This window comes from Athene noctua, chromosome 2 (genome assembly GCF_965140245.1).
Source record: "Athene noctua chromosome 2, bAthNoc1.hap1.1, whole genome shotgun sequence".
NCBI lineage: Eukaryota > Metazoa > Chordata > Aves > Strigiformes > Strigidae > Athene > Athene noctua.
Window position 1 is genome coordinate 114964087 of NC_134038.1, and position 26552 is coordinate 114990638.

A 26552-nucleotide genomic window follows, 5' to 3' on the forward strand; every position below is an offset into this window, starting at 1 on the left:
ATGGCACTCAGAACCACAGGTGTACATGACTTATGCATAAACTCTGAAATATTTACACCTCACTGGGGAGCCAAATGGGGAAAGTGATCTGTGACCAGTGCAGCACTGTTCAATGCTGCATGTGAAGGCACCCACCATGATGAGAAATACTTCCAACAACCTGAAAGTTGTCCAACGTGATCAGGAGGATATATGCTAACAGATTGTCCTCTTGCATGCCTTGTATTGTACATACATAGAGTTGGAGTCGATCCTCTGTGAAATGCTTGGTATTATTTCCCGTGAACATAGGAGGAATTTCTCTCTGAGAATAAGACACATGATGCCTAGCTGATGAAGGCAAATTTTAACATTGACTGATCACATTGGCATTTTAGGCAGCATTTCTAACTCTCGAGCCTAGATACTTGCTTCAGTGATTCAGAATTAATAAGCACTTCTGTACATTTGTCTATTTTGCATAAAAAACACTCATTACTAACTCTTGTTATTAATGTTTACTTCCTATTTTATTTTGACTGCAGAATACTTAAAATTTCTCAAGTTATTTCTATTTATGAATGTCAAGCTGGCTGCTAAACATTGATTAATTTAACCTCAGACATGTGGCAGATCTAGGCCAAGCACATCATCAAGTTGTGCTTAAGTTGGGTGTGGCAAAATCCTAAACTAGCACTAACCTGTCACCAACCAGCCGTCAGTGTACAGCAGGGTATGATCCTAGACAAGCATGGCTCTTGGCAAGACCCATGTTCTTACTGAGGGGAGTCAATCTCGGATGAAAGACCCAGGGATCTAACTGTGTTCAGGTCATTTGACAAACAAGAAGAAATGGGCTACATTATTATGACCTTAACTCCTGACCCGCTGACTGTCAGAGTTCATGAGGCATTTCTTTCCCTTGCCTTGTTCTGCAAAGTAATGTTTGAGGAGACTTTAGGTTAAAAGTAACTAGTGAACGATTTATAACAGGCACCTGCATTAGGTTTCTATTATTTGCCTAAAGACTCCTAATAGTTTTCAATTTGAAAAGGAAATGGAGCAGGGGAAAGGAAACTGGGGAGCTGTGTCAGCATACTGACTGGGTCCTGGCTAACGCTGTGTTGATCATAGAATCGTATGATGATGGGGACAGATGGGAGAGCTGGAAGGGAATCTGCCACATTTTATTTTAAAACATTCTGCCAATTAATTAGTTGTGTTATAGAACAAAAATGTACCCATAAATGACACACTGTCTTTGATCACAGATTCAGTCTAATGATCTGGTGAAGTAATGAGTCTTCCTGGTGCTCTGCTGAAAGCTTGAGCCTCACCCCGGGGTCTAGTGAGCAGGGTCACCTCTCACAGCCAGGCAGGGTGGACCTCGACCCTGCTAATGTTCATTTTTTCTGTGTATCAATGATAATCCAGACTTCCATGTCATAGCTGAGCCGCTGAAAAGAAAATGTGTTTTGTTATAAGCCATTTTCACTTTGTTGACACCAGTGGTGGAATTCATTTCAGCTATTCTGGATAACTAGACTTTAGATGTCTGTTCCTGAGCTAATTCCTGTAGACTATAGTCAAAGGAGAGGAACTTTCCTGGGAGGTGATTCATCTGTCTGGTTTTATATATTTGCTTTTGGATAGTCTGCATTGTATCTCAGTATTGCCAGCTTTTCTTCATGAACTCTGAAGACCTGTAGACAGCCAGCAGAAGTATAGCTTTCTACACTGTAGACAGATTTCTCTTATTACAAATAACCAAATACCATGTGTGAATCAAAACTCCCCAAATTGTAAGATGGAAATCAGAGCAGATCTAGTTCCCTTTAATTTTTTTTTCCTAATGTCTAAAGCTTTTGAAATATTTTTTTCATTTTTTTCCCCACGACAATTAAGGATAATTGTTTGTATTAATGTTAATATATTCATGGATGGTCATATTGCCTTGAGCTGGGCTATTACACACATAAAGCAAACAATGCTGTCTTCCCTACATGGTCTCCCAAAACATCAGTCTTACAGCCACAGATTTTGCAATAGAAATGATTTAGAAAGATGCTGACAAAAGAGACAGTAAGCAAGAAAAAATATGAAGTTTTGCTCCGTAGATAAAGTAGACATGGAGAACTGGCTGTCATCTTATGTGCTACAGTTGTGAGCTGTGCTTTTAAGTCAGTCACGGCCATAAACGCAAACTGTCTACACCCATCTGCTTCGAGACACAGCTCTACCAATAAAACCAGAGAGTTTTAGCTAGTCTAATCGATGTTTCTGCTAACTTTAATAGAGCTACTCTCACTTCTAGTGTGCTATGATCATTAAGACCTTCCACAAGACAAGAATTTGCAGCCCTGCATATTTATGTTTTGGAGAAGGATAATCAAAATCACTAGGCAATTGCAACAGGTGTTGACAGTTATGCGCAATCAGAAAAGTGAATCACACTGGTTGTATATCAGAAAAGTTCTGTGAAATTCAGGGAGCTTAATTCACATTGAACAGGATGGAGTTTGCAACTGCTAATGCCAGCATACAACTGGGATCACACTTCGGCTTCTCAGCAGCTGGCGCAACACGTAGATAAACACCAGTCAGTGTGTAAGCGTCTATTTCGCTGCATGTTTTAGACCCTGCTAGCAGTAATGAAATCTATCTTCTTTTTCAACATGACACCATGAAAACAACTCACTGCTTGAAATATTTTTTTTTTTTAAATTGGGAAAAATAATCATAAAAATCAGGTTTGATTAATTAACACCTCCCCCCACTCCCCCCCCCCCCCCTTTTATTGGGTTGGAGACAACTGACACAAAATCCTATGCGGTAAAATGGAAAGCCAGAAATAATGATAGTGTAACTAACATCAGCCCTTGTGAATAATTCATGGGGTACAATTTCATGTTATTTTAAATGGTGCTGCTTCTCTCTCTGATAAGCAATAATTTTATGCTCTTTCTTTACGTTTTTTAACAAATCAGTCAAAAGGATTGTCTATTGTTATCTGCAAAAAAGTGTATTTGGAATAATTTTCAAGGCAGCTTAATAGAGCTCTGATCACAGTGGAGGATTTTTTTTTTTTTTTTAAATACGCTTTACTTTTAGCTGAATAAGTTCAGGTTTCCATTTCAGGTTTGTTTAGGAAAGGAATATTTCTTGATGCTATATAGCACTGTCAAGTCCTGCATTATTTTCTGTTATCTTTTTCCCTGGCAGCTCTACCACATCCTTAGAATGGCTTTAATTTTGTAATAAGAGATAGTCAAGACCTGAAAGGGCAGTGATGCTGGAAAAGCTGCCTGTGGGGACATGCCATGGGCACAATCCTGCACCCACCCCACTGTCCAAAGGCAGGTCCCTGAGCCAGGTTAGAGCCCTGTGCTTGCCACTCTGGGAGTGGGCAATATCCCACACTAAATACTTCTGCAAAAGAGGCAAAAAGCTATTCTCCCTATCTTCTTTCTGAGAAAAAGCAGGAAAATGTAAAGTTTCTCTGAAAAGGAGTTGAAACTATTGTCCATGTTTGTTAATGCTTGCATAGGGGTAGGTCTATGGTTAGAAGTGACAGATGTGTTTACCCAGGTCCATCAGTCCATTTGCCCCATAACTTGGTGATGCATCTACAACACCCTCTTTTCTGAGGTTTCACAGGGACTGAAATCAAGATGCATGTGTGAGGAGGGAGCTGAGGATTGAGAGACTGGTGTGTGAGGCATGGTGTACCCTGCCCTCCAGTTTCAATGTAGAATAGGCACACCTGACACAGGGACCTCTGCTGTCCCCAGCTCTGCATGGAGAATAAAACCACACTTGCAACTCCAAAAAAAGAGAATATGTAGCCATAAGAGAAAAATTGTGTACAGCAGGCATGATTAACAGTATGCATATAGCTATTAACAGTATGCATATATCTGCCAGCCATAAAGACTCTACTGTAGCTCAGTTTTTATTCTCCATTTTGTACAGTACCAGTGGTGGTGACTGTGATCATTTCAGTGACAAATGGGAGACTGGGACTTCAGTGAGCACCCTCATTGTATTCCATAGCTCACAATTGGGTGTCCCAAGGAGCAACCTTGAGGTGGAAGGGAGCAGCTGATGTGGAGAAGTGGCTGACCAAAAAACTGGCAAGGAAGAAGCAGGCTAAGGGCTTATGAAACATAATAGCAGAAGTCTGAACAAAAGGCAAATACATAGCTAGAAAATATTAGGAATAAAGAACTTGCTAGCAGTGAGGTTAAAGATATTTGGGGGTATAAATGGAATGTAGTCTTTGAAATGCTGGAGTTGTGCAGGTATTTCTTTTCCTGACATCAAGCTGTGGGTTATGTGAAAGTGAATATATTGTATTTCTGTGGAAAGAGGGTGTAGAGGGAGCCTCTGAGCGCCTTGTATTTTCTTCCTTTATTAATGTGTTGGGTAATCTTGCCTCTGACTGCGCTGCCTAGGGAAGTCTATTCTCTGCAGTGCTCTTCATCTTCGTCAGTGAACAAGCAGGGACAGAGGCGCAGTTCTCTCTACCCTGATCTCTGAGCCCTCTGTGCTGGAAGCAAGAGTCAGGGTATTGTCTGAGAGTGGCTGTGGCTCTCCTTTCACAGCCAGGCACAGTAAACTTCCCCCAATGCCATGGGTATTGCTTTGTGAACAAATTCCCAATTCAGTTCCTCCAGAAGAAAAATCCCTTTCTGACACAAACTGGTTTTGAACTCAATCACATCATCGAATGCCTGAAAAAGGACTCTTGCACTAATCCATTTTGCAAGATGTTTCTATGCAGGTCTTTCCAGTAAGCCTCATTCCCAAGGAGGATTTCCCAGCCCAGAAAAGAATGGAGAGGAGTTTGCCAAAGTGGAGGTGAATCAGAAAACAGGGGCAAAACTGTTGAGGAGAGTGACCCAGCAGGAAAAAGTACAAAATTAAATATGTGAACCTTTGGTAAGTGACACCTATGAAGGTGGTATAGGTGCTTCCCGAGCACCTTCTTGGGTGCAAAACTCCAAGGAGAGAGATGGGTACTAAATTTAGAGCAGTACAACTGAGGACCTGGGATGACATCACAGAAAATAAAAGTCAGGCTGAATAACTGGTGAGAATTATTAACAATGAGATCCATTAGAGTAGAATGGTCTCCCAAGGTGGTGTTGAAAGCCCCATTGCTAATAGATTAATTTAAATCTACACCAGAAAAAGCACTCAGGAATGCACCATGGGGAACAATCTTGTGCTTGCAGGGAAATGGACTGGATGACTTAGTGGTCTTTCCCAGTTCTAATTTCTATGGTCCATTTCTCTCCTCCCCTTAGCGGATGGAAAGGATGAAATCCCATCAGCTTTGCTTCTGAGTGTGGAAGGAGACAATGCCGTGCTTGCAAGCACCAGTGCCCTTTGCCTTCCCTTCCTTTCCTCAATGTGGGCTTTGGAAATCTGGAGGGGGAGGAGGGACAGTCAGTCCAGGCCCCTACATGCTTCATCCCCATACTAAATCCATGAAGATTTTTTTCTTAACCTAAACTGATAGTGGCAGAATCAATGTTATTTGAGAGTCCCTTCCTTTCATGTGATTTTGAACACTGTTTTTTTCCTCAGGAACAGGGTTGTGTAGGGGTTTACAGATAATTCTTAATTTTAAAACAGGACTGAACTGCACTTTTCCTGACAGGTCCTCAGTGCAGATATCAGTGTTTCTCTAACAAATGCTGCGCCACTCTTATCTGAGCACTAAGTAAATTGACAGTCTGATATGCTAGTGAGATCCTTAATTGCAGTGAAAAAAGATGAAATCCTGAATGTGGATTTTGGCAGATAAGTACAGGAGTAACTTATTCTTATTTTTTTTTTTTTTCTTTTGAAGTGTACTTTCATTTAAAAAGTCTTCCAATGCATTTTACTAGCTCAGTAAAGTAAAAGCAATGGTTGATGTCACTATGACTTTTTTTCACCCAAGAAACCTGTTTTTAGGATGAGATGCACTCTTTGTATTGAGATTGGGACAATTTCCAGTTTGGCTTATCACAGAGCAAAATGAAAGTCTGAACCTTCCATCTCCTTGCTTCACACACTTAGGGATGAAAACAGAACTGCCTATTTTTCATTTACATGCTTTATGTTAATTATTATACCCATCTTGTGGCCAGTTCAATTATATGTGACACGGAGCCAAGGCCTTGCCTGCATCCAGGTTTTGAGAGGTGTCAGTTACTATGTCAATCAGAAATAATTTTTAAACAGCAAGAACCAAAAGCTAAGTCCAGAGACAGTAAATGGTTTGGGATAAAGGCTCAGCATCTGAAAAGAGCTAGCTGCTCTGAAATGGAAGCCAGAACAATAAGTGGACACAGCAAGGAAAAAGATTTTTGCTGCTGTAGCTGTCCAAAAGACACCAGTAAGATGTGCTGGAGACACCTACAGCTTGTGCAGCAGGTAGAAAAGGGCAGCTCAATTCCCTTCCCAGATTGGGTCGTTCTCCTACGGGAGTGCCTAAAACTTCTGATATGAGAAGGGTGTGTTCCCCTCTTCTTGCTGAACCTGTGACACCAAGCAGCTAAGAGGACAGAGTTGTTAGACAATAACAGCAAGGGGGGCTGTGTGATGTGCTGGCTGGGGTGCCCACCTCCAAAAGTGAAGCCCTGGTTCTTTACTTAGTCCCAGCTGGCGCACGCATTTTTTCTTGTTTATTGTAAAATATATAAACTGGCCTGGAAGATGACCTTGAACCTGGTTTTCCCTACCCTATGCAAGGCTACAGGGCTGTGTCCCATCTCCCAGTTTCTAAGTGATGTATCTTCAACTATTTTCTGTTCCTTAGCACTGATTCAACAGAGAAGATGAAGAAACACTCACTGTTGCTCTTGTAGGGGGAGTACTTGCAGTGGCATGCCTAAATACATATTTTAAAAGAAGTGATGAACCTGGTGGAGCTAGTTTTAACTGCAAAACCTCAGACATCCTTTGGGCTGGGATTTGGAAACCTAAATCTCTTGGGCTGCAGGAATCCTAGTCTGCCCATTATAGGTCCACATTACAAAATTCAGGACTACATTTGCAGCTGTGGGAAAGGGATGCCCTTACGGAGTTCAAAATTATTTAGGGTGAATCTGAAGATTATTGGTTTAAGGTTTATAACCAGAAGAAATCAGATATCTGAGTAAGAGTGACATATATGGTTTCTAACTACATATCTATTTACCTGTTCTAAAATATTTTGAAAAAACATGTCATCTGGTGGTGATGTGTCAACCTGGGCACATGTAAGAAGTGGATAATGCTTCCAAGAATGTCAAACGGCTTTGTGCCATGTCCTTAAGAGCATCAAGCAACAGAAGGTGAAGAGATTTTCAAAAGCATGTCAGCAGTTTGAGCACCCAATTTCTATTTCAGTAATTTAATTATCTTTGAAACACTGAGTCTTACTGGGACCAGACTTTTAGTAACCATCTAACTATGCAAATGGGACTGGAGAGGAGAGCCTAAATTACTCCCCTGACTCTTCTTGAAGGGATCTGTCCTAGGCACTAATCTCTAAATTATTCATAGTTCCTCTAACTGGTTTGTCTACTTGAATCCAACCTGTGATGGAGCAGATTGATACTCTACATAGGGCCTGAATTTTCTACTGTATTTTGCTACTTTACAACTTTCTATTTAAACCAAGGATCAGAAATCAATTGGCCATCAATATACCTGATTGTACTTAGACATCAGGCTTTATGATTCTTAATATGACTGTAAAGATCCATGGAGACGTATTGTCAACTTTACTTTTTCTCTTATTCCACTTAGCAGTGATTAAGATCTGTTCCATGAGATCCAGATGATAATTTCCCATCTTTTATTGCAGCATGAAATTGCTATTTAGGGCTCTTTTGTCCAGTTCATCTTTATTTCATACAAGATAACAGAGAAGACCTCCTAGTTTGCTTTTAACATCAAAATGATTGTCAGCCTAAAAAAAAAAAAAGGTAGAAGAAGAGAGAAAATTGAAGTGAGAAATCAACTCATAACCTTTTTCTGTGAATGCCATGCTCCTGTGAAAAGGACTGAACTTTCTTAATGATTCATTTTTAACAGAAAGCATGACAAAAAGTTCCTATCAGTATTTAAACTGCTAAGATTTGTCAAATACAAATGGGAAAATAGTGTTTAAATAGCAGTCTCATTTTGTCCATAATGATTATGGGAGGTTTTTCTTGCAAAGAGGACCTCAGCAATAATAGATCATCTCTGCACTGAGTGACAGGAATTCTTTACTGCGTCCAGTGATTTCAGGTAGAGCACAAATGTATGCCCATATCTGTTCAGAGCTAGCAAAGTCAAACTCTCTCCGTGGTGTAAATAAACAGTACAAGTGCTGCCAGCCTTTAGATCGCAGCACTGGGTGTGGAGCTCACACGTCCACCTCCCACCCTGCACTGCCTGGCGCTGGGCCTTCCTTCCTGCCGCCCAGCTCTGGGGAATGGGCAGCACTGTCTCTGCTCTTTCCTCGATGACTTGCACACTGGCCAAAGCCGGCTGCCCTGATTGGTGACCCTTGGTGGGATCTTGCTCTTCACAGAGCCTTGCAAGAACTTCTTTCTCGCCAGCAGCTCCTCAGCCTCCTGTCTTATCTGACAATCTGTGATGCCATGCATCAGGGATGGAGGTAAGTGAGAGTGCTGCAGTTTCACATTTGTTGCCCTGTGATAGAAAATACTAGCTTGCTTGCCCTTGTTTTTTTTCCAACTGTATCAACTTGCCTAATAATAATTTTTCAAATTATTTCTCCCTGCAAACTTTTCAGTAAAAGGGTACAGCAGATCACTGGGTCAAGATAAGATGTCCAAACTGTGCCTGAAAGAGAGAGAGTCACATAGGAAGCGGGGAAGCTGGTAGGTTACCTTAATCTGTGACAGCAAGAAACAGTATGTGCAGCTATTTTTGTTTACATACACTGAAATGAAATATTGGTTGATCCTGGCCAACAGCCAAACACTCACCCAGCCTCTTGCTCATTCCCCTCCTCTGTGGGACTGGGAGAAAATAGAAGGAAGGCAAGAAAGCTCATGGATTGACATAATGATATTTCATGGTTGCTTGGCAAGACAAATGCCATAAACCCAAATTTATCCCTCTTCTTCCTTCCCCAAAATTTTACTGCTGAGCGCAATGTTGTAAGGCATGGAATATCCCGTTGGTCAGCTGGGGACAGCTGTCCTGGCTCTATCCCCTCCCAGCCTCTTGCCCACACATTGCTTACTTGCTGGGGATGAAGAGAGAAAGTCTTGACACTTTGTAAATACTGTCTAGCAATAGCCAAAACATTGGTGTTATCAACTGTGTTTTAGCCACAAATGCAAAACATTGAGGAAAGTTAATTCCGTGGAATACATGCTTGGGTATGTATGTTCTGAGGTGATGGTTTGTGTTTGACATGATGGTATCCAGACTATCTTTTCCACAGCTGAACTGATGTTCTTAATTTACCATATGTCAACCCATCATATCTTCAGAGAAGTCAGGAGAACTCCTGTGGATAGTCAGTATACAATAAAACTTAGGTCCTCATATTATGCTACAGTAACAAGTATACTTGTTCTGCTAGAAGATTTCTGTGGAAATACGGCTTGCTGTACATAGAAGATTTGAATGTAATGTCTTGCTTGTTAAACAATTTTTTCTAGATTCAGTCAAACAATTTTTGATAGAATAATCTTCTCTGAATGTGTTTCAACAAAATTAGAATGTGTTAGAGGACTGGCAGATTTCAAGTATATTATAACTGGAGAAGTGTTAAATAATTTACTTCAACTATTCCATCTTTTGAAATGTTTAGTTCAAGATCTGTTATGTTAGTTTGTTAATTATTATTCTATTCAATTATTATATTACATCAGATAATATAACATCGGCTGGTATCTACTGTGGTAATTTGCTCCTACCTAGGCAGATTTTTTCAAGGTTATCTTTTGAAAACTTACTTTCACAAAAATGCATCAAGTTTTTAACTTTTCATCACAATTCAGAGCAAAGCATATCTGAATACATTGGACTGCCTGTTTTTCTGACTAGCAATTTATTACTGCAGAACATTCACAGTCAGTCAATAACATCATTTTCTACATTTTTTCCTTTCTCATACTTCGGAATTTGCCCTGGGTGCTACAGCATAAGTCAATTACAGTGCCCAAATGTAACTCTGTTTGGTTTCCCCGGGAAACTGAAATGGCAGGAAAAAATGTCAGAGTTCAGGATAAGAAAACCAATCTAGCACACTTCTGTTTCGTCTGTAGAGATTTTGTATTATCTTAACAGCAGTTATCACAAAATCACATTGTACTTTTTACCAGCTTTGTCTGAAAATTGTACAAGCACAGATAAATCTGTTTCTAGTCAGGATGACATTAAATTGAAATGAAGGTAAAAACAAATTAATATTTGTCTGTTATGGGTGTGTATGGTAGCGAATGCATCAAGACATTAGCAGATTTGGTTTTGTTTGCAGAGATCTAAGGGTTCTTCTGCTAAATTCTATGTTAAAACCACAAGAAATTGGCGTGGAAAACTTGTCTATGCCATCTTTGAACAGGGTGTGTAGAGATCCTTGCTACCTCTGGGAATGATGGTGGGGAACAGACCACAAATCTACAACTTTAGTAAAGAAATAATGACATAAATGGAAAATGATTCATCTTGCCATGGTTGGCAGACATTCTTGTGCTGGAAAGAGATCAAATCTTCCTTGAAAATGCAGCAAGATAAGGCTGTTTCTAGCTTTGTATCTTCTGTGATTCACTTCATATATGTGAGATTCTTTTCTAGGCTCCACAAAACCAGTAAGATATTGACAAATTGGATCGCTGACAGATTGAAGGAATTCATAAAAGGGAATTCAGAATTAAAAAAGAAGCCCTGAGGGAAATGGTTTGTGAACATAAGTGAAATTATACTTTGTCTTAATGCTGACTAAGATGAATTATGAAATACAAATGTGTAAAATTCCACTAAGGGCATGGGACTCATAAAAAAACCCAGCGGGAGGACACTTTCACCCCTTCCCTAGAGAAGAGACACAGACAGTCCCAACTGCCCAACAAGGCTAGCAGGGGTATGGATGTGCCCCTTCCCTCTCCTAGCACTGCATGCACAGTCAGCAGACTCAATTTTGAATGTTATGACTCCTTTAGGTGACTTCCCATATGGTGTGCAGTTTTGAACAGCTTTTTGGTCATATAGCAGTGAGTCTGCATTTTTAAAGCAGGCCTACGCCTGGACTAAAGAATGCAGGAGTAGTACCTTGGCAAGGTAGAATAAGATGAATTTCTTACAGGCAAAATACACAATGAGTGTAAGAAAAGTGAATACAGACACTGAGCTGGGTACAACCTCCCCTCAAAAAGTGGTTAAAGTAACAGTTCTCAGCTCCTGTAATTTAGCTTCTTATAGAAGGCATATTTAAACATTCTTCCGGTGATTCTGTTTAGAAAGAGCTCCTCTAAATAATTTACAGTACTTTGTTTAAATCTGATGAGTGCCACAGTCAAGAAACCTGACTATGACAAGACAGCTGGTATGCTGGGTCTAGTGGGCATCTTTCACATCCCAAAGTCAACCACTCCATACTGAATATGTAACCTGTGGACTTCTAAACCATGTTTATACGACATATAAACCAGTGTTTCTACAACACTGTGTCTGTGCAGCACTTAGAAAATGGAAGACTCATGCATTATCAGATACTAAAGTAATATAAAAAATAAGTAACAAAAGCAAATTAAGTAAAATGATAACAAATTTAGCTTAAGAGTATAAGAGCAATTTGGTTTCAACCAGAAATCTAAAAAGAGTTTTACGTCAACTTCTCTACTAATCTCAGGACAGGACTGCTTACTCTTTTCACATCAGAAAGGAAGAGAATAAGTTACTCTGCACAGAACTCTTAGCTGTATTTAGGTTCTGTGGTTGGAAAAGATCCAGCAGATAATCCTGGCTCCATCCTGATGCCTTGCAATATTCACAACTGTTCCTACTGAATCTAGATAATGTAACTGTTGAAATGAAGGAGTAAGACAAGCCTGGATGATTTATACACACCTTTCCCCTCTGAGTTTATCCTCTCATTTCTAAACTCAATCCACCGCTCCACATGTCTGAGTGAGAATGAAGTTTATGGCAGCATCTCCACCACTGACATCCTCATAAATACTGAAGGTGCCCCAACTAAGGTATGCTCACAATGAAAGAAAGACTGTCTATGCAACATTTTCATCAAAGTGCTGAAGATTTTTGTATAGTATAGTCTTAACAGGAGCGAATGTCAAATTTTGGCCCTGCTGATAAGTATTTCCCATGGTTAGAGCAGAGCAGAATTAAAATTATGCAAACTCTGGGTTTGTTTCTTTTGATTGGAAAGGAAATGGGCTGAGATGTGCTTTTGTTGTCAGTCTAAAACAAGGTTTATGGTAGCCTTGTACAACAAGAACTTGGTGTTTCTAGATCTAAAAAAGCACTTAATAAATAATACAACTTTTTATTGATAACTAAACCCTCCCCATCTATTAGGAAATGCAAAATCAGACAGGTCTGCATTTTGTCCTGGAAAAAAAAGCAATGTAGGGACATATTTATGAACAAACCTTTCCTTCTGTTGCCAATATTTTTTGTGTAAACTTACTTGAGGTGTAAATATTTAATGCTTCTTTTCTCTGCATTACTATTTATTTTTCTGTGTGGGAGTAAAGGCATTCTTCAATACTGTGGACTGGGTAAATAATGTATTACTTAGTCATGAAAAATGCCAGAGGAAAATAAAGGAGAGGATATCTTACCTTTGGTCATCACAATGCCTGCAAGAGTTTTGTGGCGTGCATGCATGGAAGTGAAATTGTCTGTCAGCTCCTGGAACTTCTGTGCAACCATTTGGTATACGGAGTCGGCAAAATCCTGAAAGACACAGTCAGAAAGAACTTTTTCACTTCTTTGATTGAGGAACCTGGGCGTTTCTGCAGATTAGTCACCTGCTGTCAACTGCTGAGAGGTCCCTTTTAGAATTAGACACCACCTACCCAAGAAAAGATAAAAGGAGTATCTCTCTTTTGACTACCCACATCACCCTCAGAATTGGCCAAATTAACTGAATTAAAGCTAGAGACCTGTTTTGACTAGGATTAGTGGTAAAGAGAAAAGATTTCAGGGCTGACTTTTTTACAATCTCCTAGACATTGGTCCAGGATCAGTTCACAGGAAACTTGTTAGTCCTCGAAGCGTTTTATTGTAGTGAGCTGAAGAGGAGGATGTGTGTCCCACCAAACCACTTATTTCCATGAATCCACTGAAAATTTCCATTAGCCCACTGAAGCCAGAGAGCTGATCTGAGGCCTGGGTTATAGGTAAGGACCACCTATTTCTGCATTCAAGGTGAGTTTTTAATGACTCACAGCTACTGAGGTAAAATGATCAGCTCAGGAATCTGGGCTATGTTTAATGCTGTCAGAGGAGTCCCATGGCCTGTCTTGTTTCCACCTCAGCAGCCACTGGCAGAAAGAGGAACCTCTGCTGGTACAACCTACTAAAGATGTTGCTTGCATGAGTTCACTGGTGTGCAATAATGCTGAGGGACTGGTCTGCCAGGTCTCCTCCTGAGCATGTCATCTTTGTCAAATTTTCTCATGGACTGGGCTCTAGAGACAGTGTGGTCTGAACCTTCAGGTCTGAGTGAGTACAGTCACAAGGGAGAGACTTGGGATGCCAGTTACTGAAGCCAAGCAGGGTAAAAGTTCTAAAAAGTGAATTCTGCAGACTGCATATGGATAAATGTGAACCTAAACCAGTTCTGGTGATCCTGAGAACACCACTACTTGGATCATTTTCTTTCTGCAATGTTTAGTGTCTTTTCATTTACTTAACCTCTACACCTTGTTTGGCATACAGCCTTTCGAGCATACATTAGAGATAAGTGAGCATGAGTTGTTCTTAAAGTGCTTTCCAAGTCTGATTCAAAAAAGAAAGATTCAAAGGGTATTTTTTTTTTTTTTTTGAGCCGTATGATTTCTTGTGAGAAACCAAGCTGTACCTACAAATCCTTCTGGGAGCAGTTCCTGGGGGCTGGAATTTACTCTGGGGTGCTGACAGGAGACATCCTAACCAGATTAGGTTAGCCCTGAGTGATCATGCCTTTGTTAGGAAAAGTGGCTCGACCAAGCAATTCCAGTTTTTCTCCTGTTGCTGGGCTAAGCTACCCGGGGGGAGGTCCTGGTAAAACAGCCCCCCTTGAATTCAACTGGTTTCTTTAAGTAGGTTCATGCACACATGGAGGAATATGCTGTTATTCAGCCTCCCTCACCCTGAAAGATCCACAGCCATGCAGAAGTAAGGAAATGTATTTAAGAAGATCATATCCATTCTTTTTCTCCCAAAATTCTTAATGGTGATGAAAACATGTTGGTGAAAACACATTATTTTAAATTGGGAGAACACACAGCTATTTTTCAGACGAAAGCAGATTCTAATTCACAAATATTATCAGTAATACTACTGCCACTGAGAGTCTCTGCAGGCTGTACACCATATGTTTCTACAGTTTTTTTCAGAAAGTCATCTTAATTTTTAAACATTATTATAGCAAATATAAAAAGATCTAACTATATAAAACATAACAACAATTAGGCAACCCTCTTTTCATAGAACCTGAGATATTTTTTCCATGTACAATCCTTGTAAGTGACAGCAATTTTCTCTAATACACTGAGGATAGGATTTCTTTGACACAGTAATTTTTCTTTGTTTTGCTAAATGCAGCTTTCCAAGGTATTGCTCTGGGAACAAACCATTTGCCCAAAAAGACAGTTTAATATAGCATGGAATAAAATATGCTGGATTGTTGCAAAAGAAGGACAGAGACACATAAACCCTTCCTGGGAGATGCATGCAAAATTCAACACTAGAATTAGATGAAAACTAAGAAAAACTATCAAGAACAGTTTGACAGCTCCTAAATGGAATTTCACTTTCACTGCATTCATACCTCTTCTAATCTAATTGTCCACAACCACCATATGAGCAAGGTATTGCTCATACAGTGCTTGTGAAGGATGAATTTTGGGTCAATTCTCATTTGTCAAGCATCAAGGCACCCTTGTGATATAAATGCAATTATAGTCACTTTACAGATGAATGAGTGAAGGCACTAAAAGGGTGAAGGACTGGTCCAGGGGAATAGCAAGGAGCTGGGCACAGCCAGGTGTTCTGATTTCCTGATGCTCTGGTTAAGTGCTCAGCACTGGAACACTGCCTGTCTTTCATAATATGAAAGTTTGTTTCTAAACTTGTTTTCCCTGCTGAAGAGTGACTTCATCCATAACGAAAAACTGAAGTATGTTTGCAGGACTGATATAACTGGGCCCCATATGGTGGACTGAAAATCTGATCAGCTTTATTTAGACTAGAAAGAAAGAAAGAAGTATCTCAATAAAACTATGTGCACCATCATTTAAAAAAAGAATCAAATCATAAATTTCATCTTCTGCAGTACTGCAGTCCAACCCGTGACTGAATTTCTAGCATACCCTCCAAATCTGCACCCCAGGGCATTTTGCGTTCATTAAGAGTTAATTAGCTTAGAGGCACATACAATTCCTAAAAGAATAATTTAAAAAATGCTAAATAGAACAAATAACTTTTAACTTTGGATTTAGAAATCCCCACAGTCTAAGCTTGCTTTACTTCATTTGGCAGTAGGTTCCAAAGCCAGAGAGCAAAGAGGCTCACTAAAGGCAAAATAACGACATGACTTCAGATAACATTTAGGGATGATAAGGAATTCAGCATTTGCTGATCTCAAGGAGTGACCTGGGACATTAAAGAACAGCAAATCCATTAAATGTGAAGCCTCTTAGCTAAAATAAGTCAGGCGAATATTTTTTGTCTTGAATCTGTTGCCTAAAAGGATGCCAGTGAAATTAATAGAAACAAAGGAGTCACATACATGAATACATGTAGGATTCAGGCAAAACAACCAGAAACTGTGTCTAATCTGAGAGGTCATTTACAGGCTATCATATTGCCTTAAGTTTCCAAATGGATATTCCAAGGTAAAATGGAAAGGTGGAAAAGGAGCAGTCTATTTTTGCAGATGGAGAAAAATAAGAAGAGATGCCCAGCTCAGCCCTGTAAGAGATTTGATACCCTGAGGACTGGTCCATGTAATGCAGCATTAATTTTGGGGCCTTGAATACTCTGGTCCTGTAAGCTGGCTCGGTGGCAGAGCTGGGTATGCCATTAGATTCCTGACCTCTACCCATATGTTACAAGAAGTGTGGCACATGCCTTCCCCTCTAACACACACCAGAGCAGCTATCTGGCTTGATCCAGTCATGTTTAATGAAATCGGTGACAGCATTTCTTCCTATTTAGAGCCTGTAGACTGGTTCTCAATGTTTCTATGAAATTAAAACTGGCTACCAACATACCTAATGCATAGAGGACAGATACGGTGGAGATAAATAGTTGGTATATTTACCCCTGATCAGATTAGAACAGTGATTTCATTAAAGAGATTTTCTTGTTTTAAACAATAAACCTAGACTACTAAAAGATACAAATCCAAATGATCATTCCTGATGGCATGTAAACCAGAAAAATCCAACTATTGATGGATATCATGAGCCTGGTTGAACTTTTAGGATACAGGCTAGACTATGTTATCTGCTATCAGAAATAACTTTAAAACCATACACAGAAGGAACCATTCTTTTCTTATTCTGTACTATCAAAACAATTAGTCTCGGAGAAAAGTTGTGTTTGGTGATACCACAGTTCCTATTGCCAAATATGAATGAAAATAAACGTCTCCATCTGGAGTAAATACAAGAGCCAAATACGTCTTGGCAGCTTCTTAACAACTATCAAGTTGGTAGTACAGAAAAGGAAAATTTCAAAAGATGGGGGAAAAAGAAGTGTAGAAACTTTCCTTGTGAAAGAGAAATTCAGTGCAATTAATAAGAGGTGCATGCAATTGCACTGATCATGTAATGGCAGAGAAATGGCAGCTTGGGGCAGAGGAACAGGGCAGAAGAAAATAAAAAAGTACAGAGAGTTAGAACTCTGATAAATTTTACCAAGGCACATGGGAGAATATATGTTCAAATGACACTTGAGTGCTGGACCTAGGAGGGATTTATGCTTAGGGGTTTAACCCCCTTGGAAACCTGCGGTATGATACAAAATGCCACTGAAGCCAATGGAAGTATGCCTGACTCTAAGATGTTACAGATAAGACTCAAGCTGCAAGGATAGGAATTTAAGCATGTCCATGCCCTGGCCAGGCAGGGTGAGCTCTGCCATGGGAGAAAGAAACATGAATCTGGGAAAGAACTGACCTTCCAGGTGCTGAGTTACTTTCGAATCCCTCCTTTGGTTTGCCTGCTATCAAAATCTTACCTTTTGTAGGTCCTCACATAGATTGTTTTGTACAAACAGTGTTTGCCTGAGAGACAATTTATTTGAGATCAAAACTTTGCTTGGTCTTGCTAATACAGTGAGTGACATGAGTAAGACAAACAAGACTGTTAGACCCACACCAAGGGGCAAATCTGCTCTCGGTTACACTCAAACCATGCATGTTGTTTAAATGCCTGCTATCACTGGTGGAAGCAACAGTTACCTGTTCATGAGCCTGGCAGAAGAAAGAAAACATAATGCTAAACTGTTCACTGTGATAAAAGAATGTGAGATACTTCAGTACTTAATGAGCTATATTTTAACATATACAAGGAGGCTGGAAAAATGAAAACTAGATGTCATTACTATTAAAACTGTGCTGTGTTGTCTGAGTATTCATCTGCCCTTGATTACCATATCAAATTACTTGTGTTATTCACAAAGGAAAACCAAACTTTAGATCATACCATTACAGAACCCAAAACTTTTAGTAATTTCTCAGCACTAATATTTCAAATGGTATAAATAATTAAATGTGTTCAGTTTGCAATGGGAGTCTTCAGGGTAAAACTGACATTCAACAGGAGTAGTAAGGATATTAAAATCAATAGATTATAAAGGAAAAAGCCTTTAGTAAACATTTTCTATTGAAATCCTGTCTTAGGGTTTATAGGGTTGAAATATCAAAAAGGTTAGATTTGCATATGGATGGGAAGAAATATTCTGCTATACAGATATCACCAAGGGCTCTGTTTCTCCTGTCTCTCAAGTACTTTATTTTCCAGAAAATCACTGACATTTGGGGGGTAAATGTTGAACACGATGAATGGGGATCAGGTTGTATTAGGTTCACAACTCTCTTCACAGATAAAAGGAGATGCACACCTAGTTCTTTTTACCGAGAGTGAAACACGCACTCGTTGACAGCAGGAGTTTTATTTTTTCCTGTGGAGAACTCTCACTGTCTAAACAGGAGGGGAGGAAAACACAGCACAGAGAATATCAGTCCTGAAGTGCTGCTCCTGGTCAGGGTGTATAGCAAATTGCTACACAACACGCTTTTTCGCAGGCTTGTAAATAAGTTTGCTGTAACTAGTTGGAGATTCATTGCTAAGTGATTGTACCCTCAAGCCAATGAATTAGTCAGGCTCTTCCCAGGTACTACATCATCTTCAAGATGCAGCCCTGAGAAGAGAAATAGCTGAGGGTCATGGGCTGCCCTCCACCATCAGTCTTCTAGTATCAATTTAACGCCAGGACCTCCTCCAGCACAGTGGAAAGGACTGAACGAGGACCTAGAGGAGTGGCTGGGCAGGAGTGACCTGTGGAAGGAAGGAGGGCAGTGGGTCACAGGCAGCAGGTTGCAGGCTGAGTCAATTCCTTGCCATGCTTCCTGGCAGCCTTGGTGCAAAACACTTGCTTTGCCATGAGTCCCACTTTTCCAGAGATAAAAGGGGATGATTTTTACCCACCTCTCAAGGTAACTGTGAGGCAAACGGCACTGATGGTGGTGAGACTCTCCAAGCAGGGTCATGCAAGGACTTCTGCAGCCAGACTGGAGGCTGCAGTCCACAGCCCCTCATAACTCAGCCTTCCTTCAGCATGCACAGGCATTTACAGAGTATTACTCAAAGAACAAGGCACTGCCAGGGAATTCATTGTGGTTCTTTCCTTGAGATGTGCAGTAATTATTTCTCTCTGATCATAACTCCTACAGTATTGATCATTATGTCGGGTTTTGGCTTATCCCTCAGGGTCAGTGCATATGGGCTTTGTTTTATCTTAGATGGACGTGGTTTTATTTTGTCTGGCTATATGTTTTCATTTCAGCTGACTGCATTCGTATATCCTGTCTACATCCTGGTTCAGAGAGGTCTTCTCATTCATGCTTCTCAGAGGGTATTGGGTGCATGCTGCAAAGGCAGCAGCTGGGTAAACGTTCCCACACTGAGCTTCTAATGAAAACTCCAATAACGCGCTTCTGACACGGAATATCCTCACAGTTTTCTTATCAAGATTGATGGGGAAGATCAACTGCTCCTATTGATTCAGTCAAAAGAATCGCTTTCACCACCCCCCCCCCATCTGTTCATAGTCCTATTACAAATGTTTTAGCTACATATGATGCTGAGCAACCACAATTAATCCCTTATTTCTGTAATCATCAAATGTCCCAAATTTGCTCTGCATTCATGAAGGCTCCTCAGTGGCTCAGCTGACCTCGACTGACTTGGCCAACTCGTCTGGACTCTGTGATGGGCTCCTGGGCTCAGAGTGATTTTTTGCTGGCTACTTCCCTCTCCTCCCCTTACCCTGGCTGGAGGCTGATTGCTCTGCTAATTTTCCAGGCCCCACAAAACATATTTGCCTCCAAGCCGTCGATTATATCATTAGCAATCATTTACTAAATAGCACTGTGCTGGCTGCTGTATGAGGCAGACTTTGAAGATAGTCCCTGTGTGGCAGATAGAAGAGTGACAAAAATGCCCCAAAAGAGTTCAGAATGGGAGTCAGAATAGAAAATTCCTTCTCCCACTCTTTTTTTTTTTTTTTTTTTTGGGTTTCCCAGTAAACATAGGGCTTTGCGAAAATGATAGCCACTTCCTGTGCTGGGGTTGGGAGGATACAGCATGCATGGAGAAATGAAGATGAGACAAAGGTGGAATAGGAGGGTTAGTTAACATCCAGCTTTGTTGATTCTTAGCACCTTTATGCCTGGGAAGTTTCCCAATGACTTCTTTAGGTTTTTGATTCGACCCTGTTCTAATGAATGTGAGGTCTGCTAACATTTTATCAGATTTTGATGAATTGTTCACATATCCAGCATATGGTACACCAATGATTAAAGGCTGAAGTAGGTTTCTACGCTTGTGATGATGTTTATTGAGTGTCTAAATGCAAGCCGAAAGTCTTTCACTACATCTAAAACTTTTTTACTAGGGAACACAAAAGTCTCCCAGTAAACTTTGTTTTAAATCTCTTCAGTGATATTTTCAGTCATGACTGGCAAAGAGGTACTGTGCAAATGTTCACAGAATTTTTTGTTAAAATGTTTAAGTTTTTCACACAAATATAAAGTTTGAATTGGGGGGAAGTAAGCTTATTGGGGCATTTGGGGAGGGAGGGAGGGAAAAATTTAGAAACTGATAGCTATGATGTGAGTTGTGTGATAATGAAAAAGTTCTGATTTTGTACATGAATACTACCGTGTGATCCTGTAAATGAGATTAATCAATGTTAAATATCTCAAAAGAAATTTGTAGCAACAGTAGGAAGTATAAAGATCAAACAGGAATTTATTCTACAAGCTCGGTGAAAAAAATTGTTCTGTTTTCTCAATACATCCCTTGACTACAGGGAATCAATCACACTTAATATAATGTATCTTTTTATTTGTTTCAGAACCCCCTGGAGTGACTGAGAGAAAATAGAACACATAAAGTAAGCATACTATTGAAAAAGGAAATGCTGTCAGATCCAAATACCCCTGCTCCTCGAAAAAGTACGGTTTTCTATTTAGTAGGAAAACATTTTGTATGTAGGTTTAATTAGAATCTTTAAATTCACATTAGTGTGTTAATGTTAGGATGCTAACAGATGAGCCCCTCTATTTGAGGTTGATTCATTGCTGTCTGCATTCATCTTGCTCTAAAAAGATGCTACCAATAAGCACCATTTCAATGAATTTAAAGGAAACAAGCTTTTCCACCGACAGGAACAGTTGTTCCCTAAAGGAGGCCATGCTAAGTTTCCAGCTTTGCTTCTTCTGAGTACAGCTCTGCATTTATCGCTCCAGTAATGAAGAATGTCCATACCAATTTTGCAGAATCATTCTTGAAATCAATACTGCACCTGCTAACAAACACCAGAAAGGAGGGGTTGTTTGTTTGCCTTTTTTCTTTTCTTTTACTGATCCTTAACCCCAAAGCCTTCTTCCTACAGAGGCACACATAAGGTTGGCTGCAAGTTCTGAATAATTCAAAACAATGAAATAGTGTTGCTTTGCAGCCTTGTGCCTGCTTTAGGACAAGCCTCAGGTGTCAAGCTGTTGTACACTACAGATATTAAATTAGCATGAATGGGTTTTCTTTAACTAGATAAAAGCTCTATAAAGCCACCAGTGCCTAGAAATGGCTAACTCTGTAAAAAGGCTTTTATGCTCTCTATAAAAAACTGGAGTTTAGATTCATATTATGAGCTGTCTCTCTTTAATAAAATCAATGCTTTATCTGAGAAATGTCCTTTCAGTTTTCTGTTTCCTCGCTTTATCTTTCTTAGGTGCATTAAAATGAATATCTTTTGGAAACTAACTGTGGCAAAGCCCTCGTCACATACAATACTCTTAGCTGTTCGAGATCCACTCTCTTCCTAGAGCCTAACCAGTTAGCAGCTTTTGGGTAAATGCTCAAAGCAGGGAGAGAGCAGTGCTTGCTCAAATCCCTTGAGCATCACTTTGAAAATCTACGCCTGTGTGTTTATGGTTCTCATTAAGGGGCTGCGCTATTAAGAGCCTTCCCCATCACACATATGCTTTGTTAGATAAAGCAGGGTGCAGGCAGTGTCCAAAACAAATTTAATCTATTCTGAACTGCTGATCCCAGCAAGGCACTGCACGATTCAACTTTCCAAATCACTGCAGAGCAAGGCCTATAACACACTATGTGGCAATTACTATACAGACACTGGAATTTTTCCTTTCTTGTTGTTAAAGATCTTGCTGTCATTTGCTGTAATGATTCTCGAAATCCGGCTGTAACCTTGCTGACAACCTTTCCCTTGTCTGGGAGGGGTGGTAAGGCAGTCTACATTTCATGTTACCTCACCATTCTCTGGGCTTCTTCTCAAATGTGTAATTAGCCAGGACAGTTCTCATTGGAGGGAGAACCACGTTCAACTGAATCTCGACTGCCACTCAGTCACATTTGGGACCGGTGAGTGCCTGGGGCCAGGGCTATAAAGAGTCCCTCCCTGACTTATTGTCCCTTACTTGACAAGCACAAATAATTAACATAACATTGCTGAAATTAAGAAAGAGTAGTACGGTTTTGTATCTGCTGACAACCTGCATCTGAAGCTAAAAATTCAGCATTACTTTAGCTCGTGCTCTAACAACCAAATATCACTTCCCCATCATTCTACCCTCCATCTCCAGCCAAGAAACTCCAAACCATGTGTCCAAACCTAGAAGCTGGGAATGGCCTTTTTAAACCCTGTGACAATACTCTTGGGCAAAACCCATTGCCTCAGCAGACTTGTCTTTAAGTGAGAGCCCAGGGAAGGACTGAGCATGAAGCCAGGAGATTATGGAGTGGCACTGGCATGATCTTCCCTTAGGACCATACCTGTGAGAGGCATGGAAAGGATCTGCCCGCAGGTAAGTGTGATGTTACAGATTTCATTTACAGCTCAGATTCCTTATGGCAAATAAAATCTCTAAGAAAATTTCCTCATTATAGGAAAGTTGCTTTACATGATTTAGTCACTGTGGGCAGTAAAAAAAGAGCTTCTTGGGAAGAAAGAGACAAAGCATAAATGGATAAATCCAGTAATTAAATAAAAAACTATTATATTTATTTAAATACTTACAGAAAAATCTCAAAGCAGTTTTCCTACAAATTGACCAAAGCCTATAAAATTCATGTCAGACAGGTAAATATATTTATTCCTATATAATTGATAATTAAATTGAGAGATAACCAGCTTTAATATTTTGCTTGTGTAAGTCAGGGTCAAAGACAAGAAATATAATGTGCAATTTTTCCTTTACAGAAAAAAAACCACATAATACAATTATGAATGTATTTCTTTTATCAGCACACTGTACTTCTGGAAGGATACCTCAAAGGATCTGTACTGTGTCTGGCATTACATGTCTGGGATGCTGTGTACAGCCATTTGGGAGAAAAAAATCTCCCAAAATTCAGACAGCAAATCCAGAGAGAAAAGAGGAATAATCAGCTTCATACCCAGCTCTCAGAATACATAAAACTGTGTCACCAATCTGTGTTTTTAAGGTAATTGCTGGATGTTAGCTCACTTGCTAAGATGCACATAACCTAAAGGGCACTTCAATAAATTATTTTCAGCATGTTTCTCTCTCCTGCTCTGCTCACAGGGCCTCCTCAGCAAGGGAGGAGCTGACACACAAGCCTTTCACTACCCTTTTCAGTCTACAAAACTATCCCGCCAAAACTTGGAGGAGGTGTAGGACACAAGGGCTGCACAAAATTCTTGGACTCAAGAGCTCACTAATATGGACAGCAAGGTAAACATGCTGCTTGGAGCCCCTGAAACGATAAAAGAAAAAAAGTGAAGGATTTTAAGGCTGTCTGCCATTGCACCTTTGTCTTCTCGTCCTTCTTCATCCCTTCTCCTGTGATTATGTGTCTAGCCATTTCTTCCACCTCTTCTGTCAAGTGAATCTGTGCTTAGCCTCACAGAAGCATTGTCTAGGTGGTCTGGAAACCCAGACAAACTATTATACAATTCGAAGTCTGTCCAGTTTCTGATAACACCAAAACTAATTTATTTTTTGTTTATACTCCACTACCTTTGACAAAGCTTCCTCTAGAGATTTATATCTCCATCCTTACTGCCTTCCAACTGTTTGTCAATTTTTTTGTTTTGCAACCAACAAAAGAAAAAAAAAAAAAAAATCTGACATCAACCTTGGAAGAGGTACTGAGTGCAGAAGATTTTTTTTCAGATGTGATAAAATCTTGCCTAAAACCATGTCCAACCTTTTCAGTAGAAAGTCCAGATGGCTTTGCAGCCTGTACAACAGACTTTATTCACTGATGCTTCTCTAAGTGTCAGCAGGGTGTTGTCTTCCAGAACTAGTAAATGCGCAATGAAAGGCAGCTCGGAGGGGAGAAATAAACACAAACAAAAAACCCCTTCACTTAAATCCCCCTACCTCCCCCCAAAAATCAAATTAATCTGAGAATTTCTACATGCATCTGACTGAAAATTCCCCCTGGGTGGAGAAAGGCTTTGCAAATAACTAGAGGTGTAACGGATGGGGTAGCTAGTGGTTCAGGCAGCTCCAGGGTGAGCAGTGATTTACACACTCACTGATGACTCTAGGTTGCCCTTGCCTGCATTGCAAATATTTCAACTACAGGATCAGGACCCTTCCTGAGTCTGTATATAGGCTTCAAACTGCAGCATCTTGTCGTGATGTTTTCGCCATGGTCAAATTAGCACAAAGAAGCATTTATGAGCCTGGCAGACAGGCAGGGAAAGGGGTGGTGAAGGCTCAGGGATTTGGATTGAGTTTCTGCTCCTGTGCCTGCATCCCCTGCAGCCTGATGTCAGGCATACCGTCAGCCCCATACCTCAGTTTCCAATCTGTAAAACAGGAACATTTTGGTGAAGCCATGCATGTGACTTCTTTTATACAGGTAGAGGTCAAAGTTTTTCTTAATTTATAGCCGAGTTTACCATGGGATTAGCACTGTCTTGTCCATCTCTCCACTCTGCACAGCATCTAGGCAATAAGGGAGGATGAGCGCTATGGGAGATCTGCTATGGCCAGCACTGGCCTTGCGGCCGGGCAGAGCCCTGATAGCAGCTGGATCCTGCACTCAGTGATGAGCACAGAGGGTGTCTACCTGGTCTACACCAGGAGGAAAACTGCCTGCTTTTGGTACCATTTCTGAGTCCTCCAATGGAATCAGAGAGAGTAAAAAGCTCCAACCAGTATGAAGGTCATGCAGCTATTGTAATTTTAACCCCCATCCATGTGATACTGGGGTCAGTGGCTAATACTGCAGGCATCTCGTGACTATTCCCAATTCTGTTATAATTGTGTAGCCTTGCACTTGGCAGTACTCTTGCTCCACATCTGTGCAGAGCTTATCCCAACATCGGTGTGCTCCAGGACCAGAGACCCTCGGCACGACTACAAGGCAAATATTAAGCGATAGCAACAGTGGGGAAATTCTCAGAAGAGAGGAGAAACAAACAAACAAAAAAAAAAAAAGGAAGAAAGGAAAGAGAAAAGAAAAAAAAGGAAGAAAAAAAGAATCCTGGTGCACACACACAAAGCCTTCCAGCATGTCTCCAATTTTATTTCTTGTTGACACACTACACTCGTTTTGAGCTGACAGCTGTGGTCCAGCCTTTGTCAGGTAATTAATCTGGGTAGTTCATTTTCACAAGTGAGTAGCAGGTTGGCACAGTCTCTTCTAGTAGTGGTTTGTGGGTTTGTTTTTTTCTTTTCAGAGCAGCATGGGTATGAAAGCATGCCCGTGTGTGTGTGAACATGGACACACTCTTGGACCTGGCCGGCCATTTGTTCCTTCCTCATTGCAGAGTTATACACTTGCAGGTGGATGGAAGGAAACATCAGACAGGAATTTAAAAGCATCAGATATGTTCTCATTGATTACAACTGACAAAACATTAAAACCTCCAAGTTCCCTTGCCAAGGTTGAGCACTGCTGGTCTGACTCACAACAACTTCTGTGTCTCCTTAGAAATGAAACTGATTTATAAAAAAGAAAAAAAAGATGGGGAGATTGAGGAAGAAGAGCAATCATATCTCTTGGCAGGGAAATGGGGGGTGATCTACTGCATTTTAACATTTGATTAGTTGTGAAGTAATGCAGTAATAATAATAATATTTTGCCCATACAGTGGTGACAGCTAAAATGAGCACATTTTCTTTTTTGTGATGCAGGCAGTGTTCTGCAAGGTCACCGAGCTGAGAAACGTGATTCTATGGTTCTTGTGTCAAAGTGCCAAAATACCCTTTCACTGAGGCTGTATGCCTTCAAGCCATCCCTGAGCTCCACAGAGCCACTTTCTTCTGTTTGATGGTTTCTCGCCACTTCCACATTGTGCCCCAAGATATCTATCTTGACAAATGGCTGGGTAATACATGGCTGGGCAGCACAACTGTACCTCAGTGTCTCTGTCTTCCACGGCCAACACAGGCTTTATTTCTTCTTCCTTATATTCTTTCTTCTTTATATTTCTTCTTCTTTTTTATAATCCAGTATGTTCTTAAAACCTAATCTGCACACTAGTCTGTTTTAAGTGTGTCCTGGGGTACCCCACCTTTCCCTTTCCATGGGCAATCAAGAGATGGTTCAGTTCAGATTGTGAAAGGATGCAATGTTATGTCATACATTTTTATCTCCTTGATTAGCAAT

General features: G+C 40.3%; 1 protein-coding gene across 2 annotated transcripts in view; it reads right to left on the reverse strand.

The window, feature by feature from the left end:
• ADARB2 (adenosine deaminase RNA specific B2 (inactive)) overlaps positions 1-26552 on the reverse strand; it is a 315813-nt gene that overhangs the window by 51001 nt on the left and 238260 nt on the right. For both annotated transcript variants that reach the window (XM_074899956.1, XM_074899955.1), the window contains one exon: positions 12786-12900. In XM_074899956.1, the coding sequence (XP_074756057.1) occupies positions 12786-12900 (115 nt within the window). The remainder of the gene's footprint in view (positions 1-12785; positions 12901-26552) is intronic.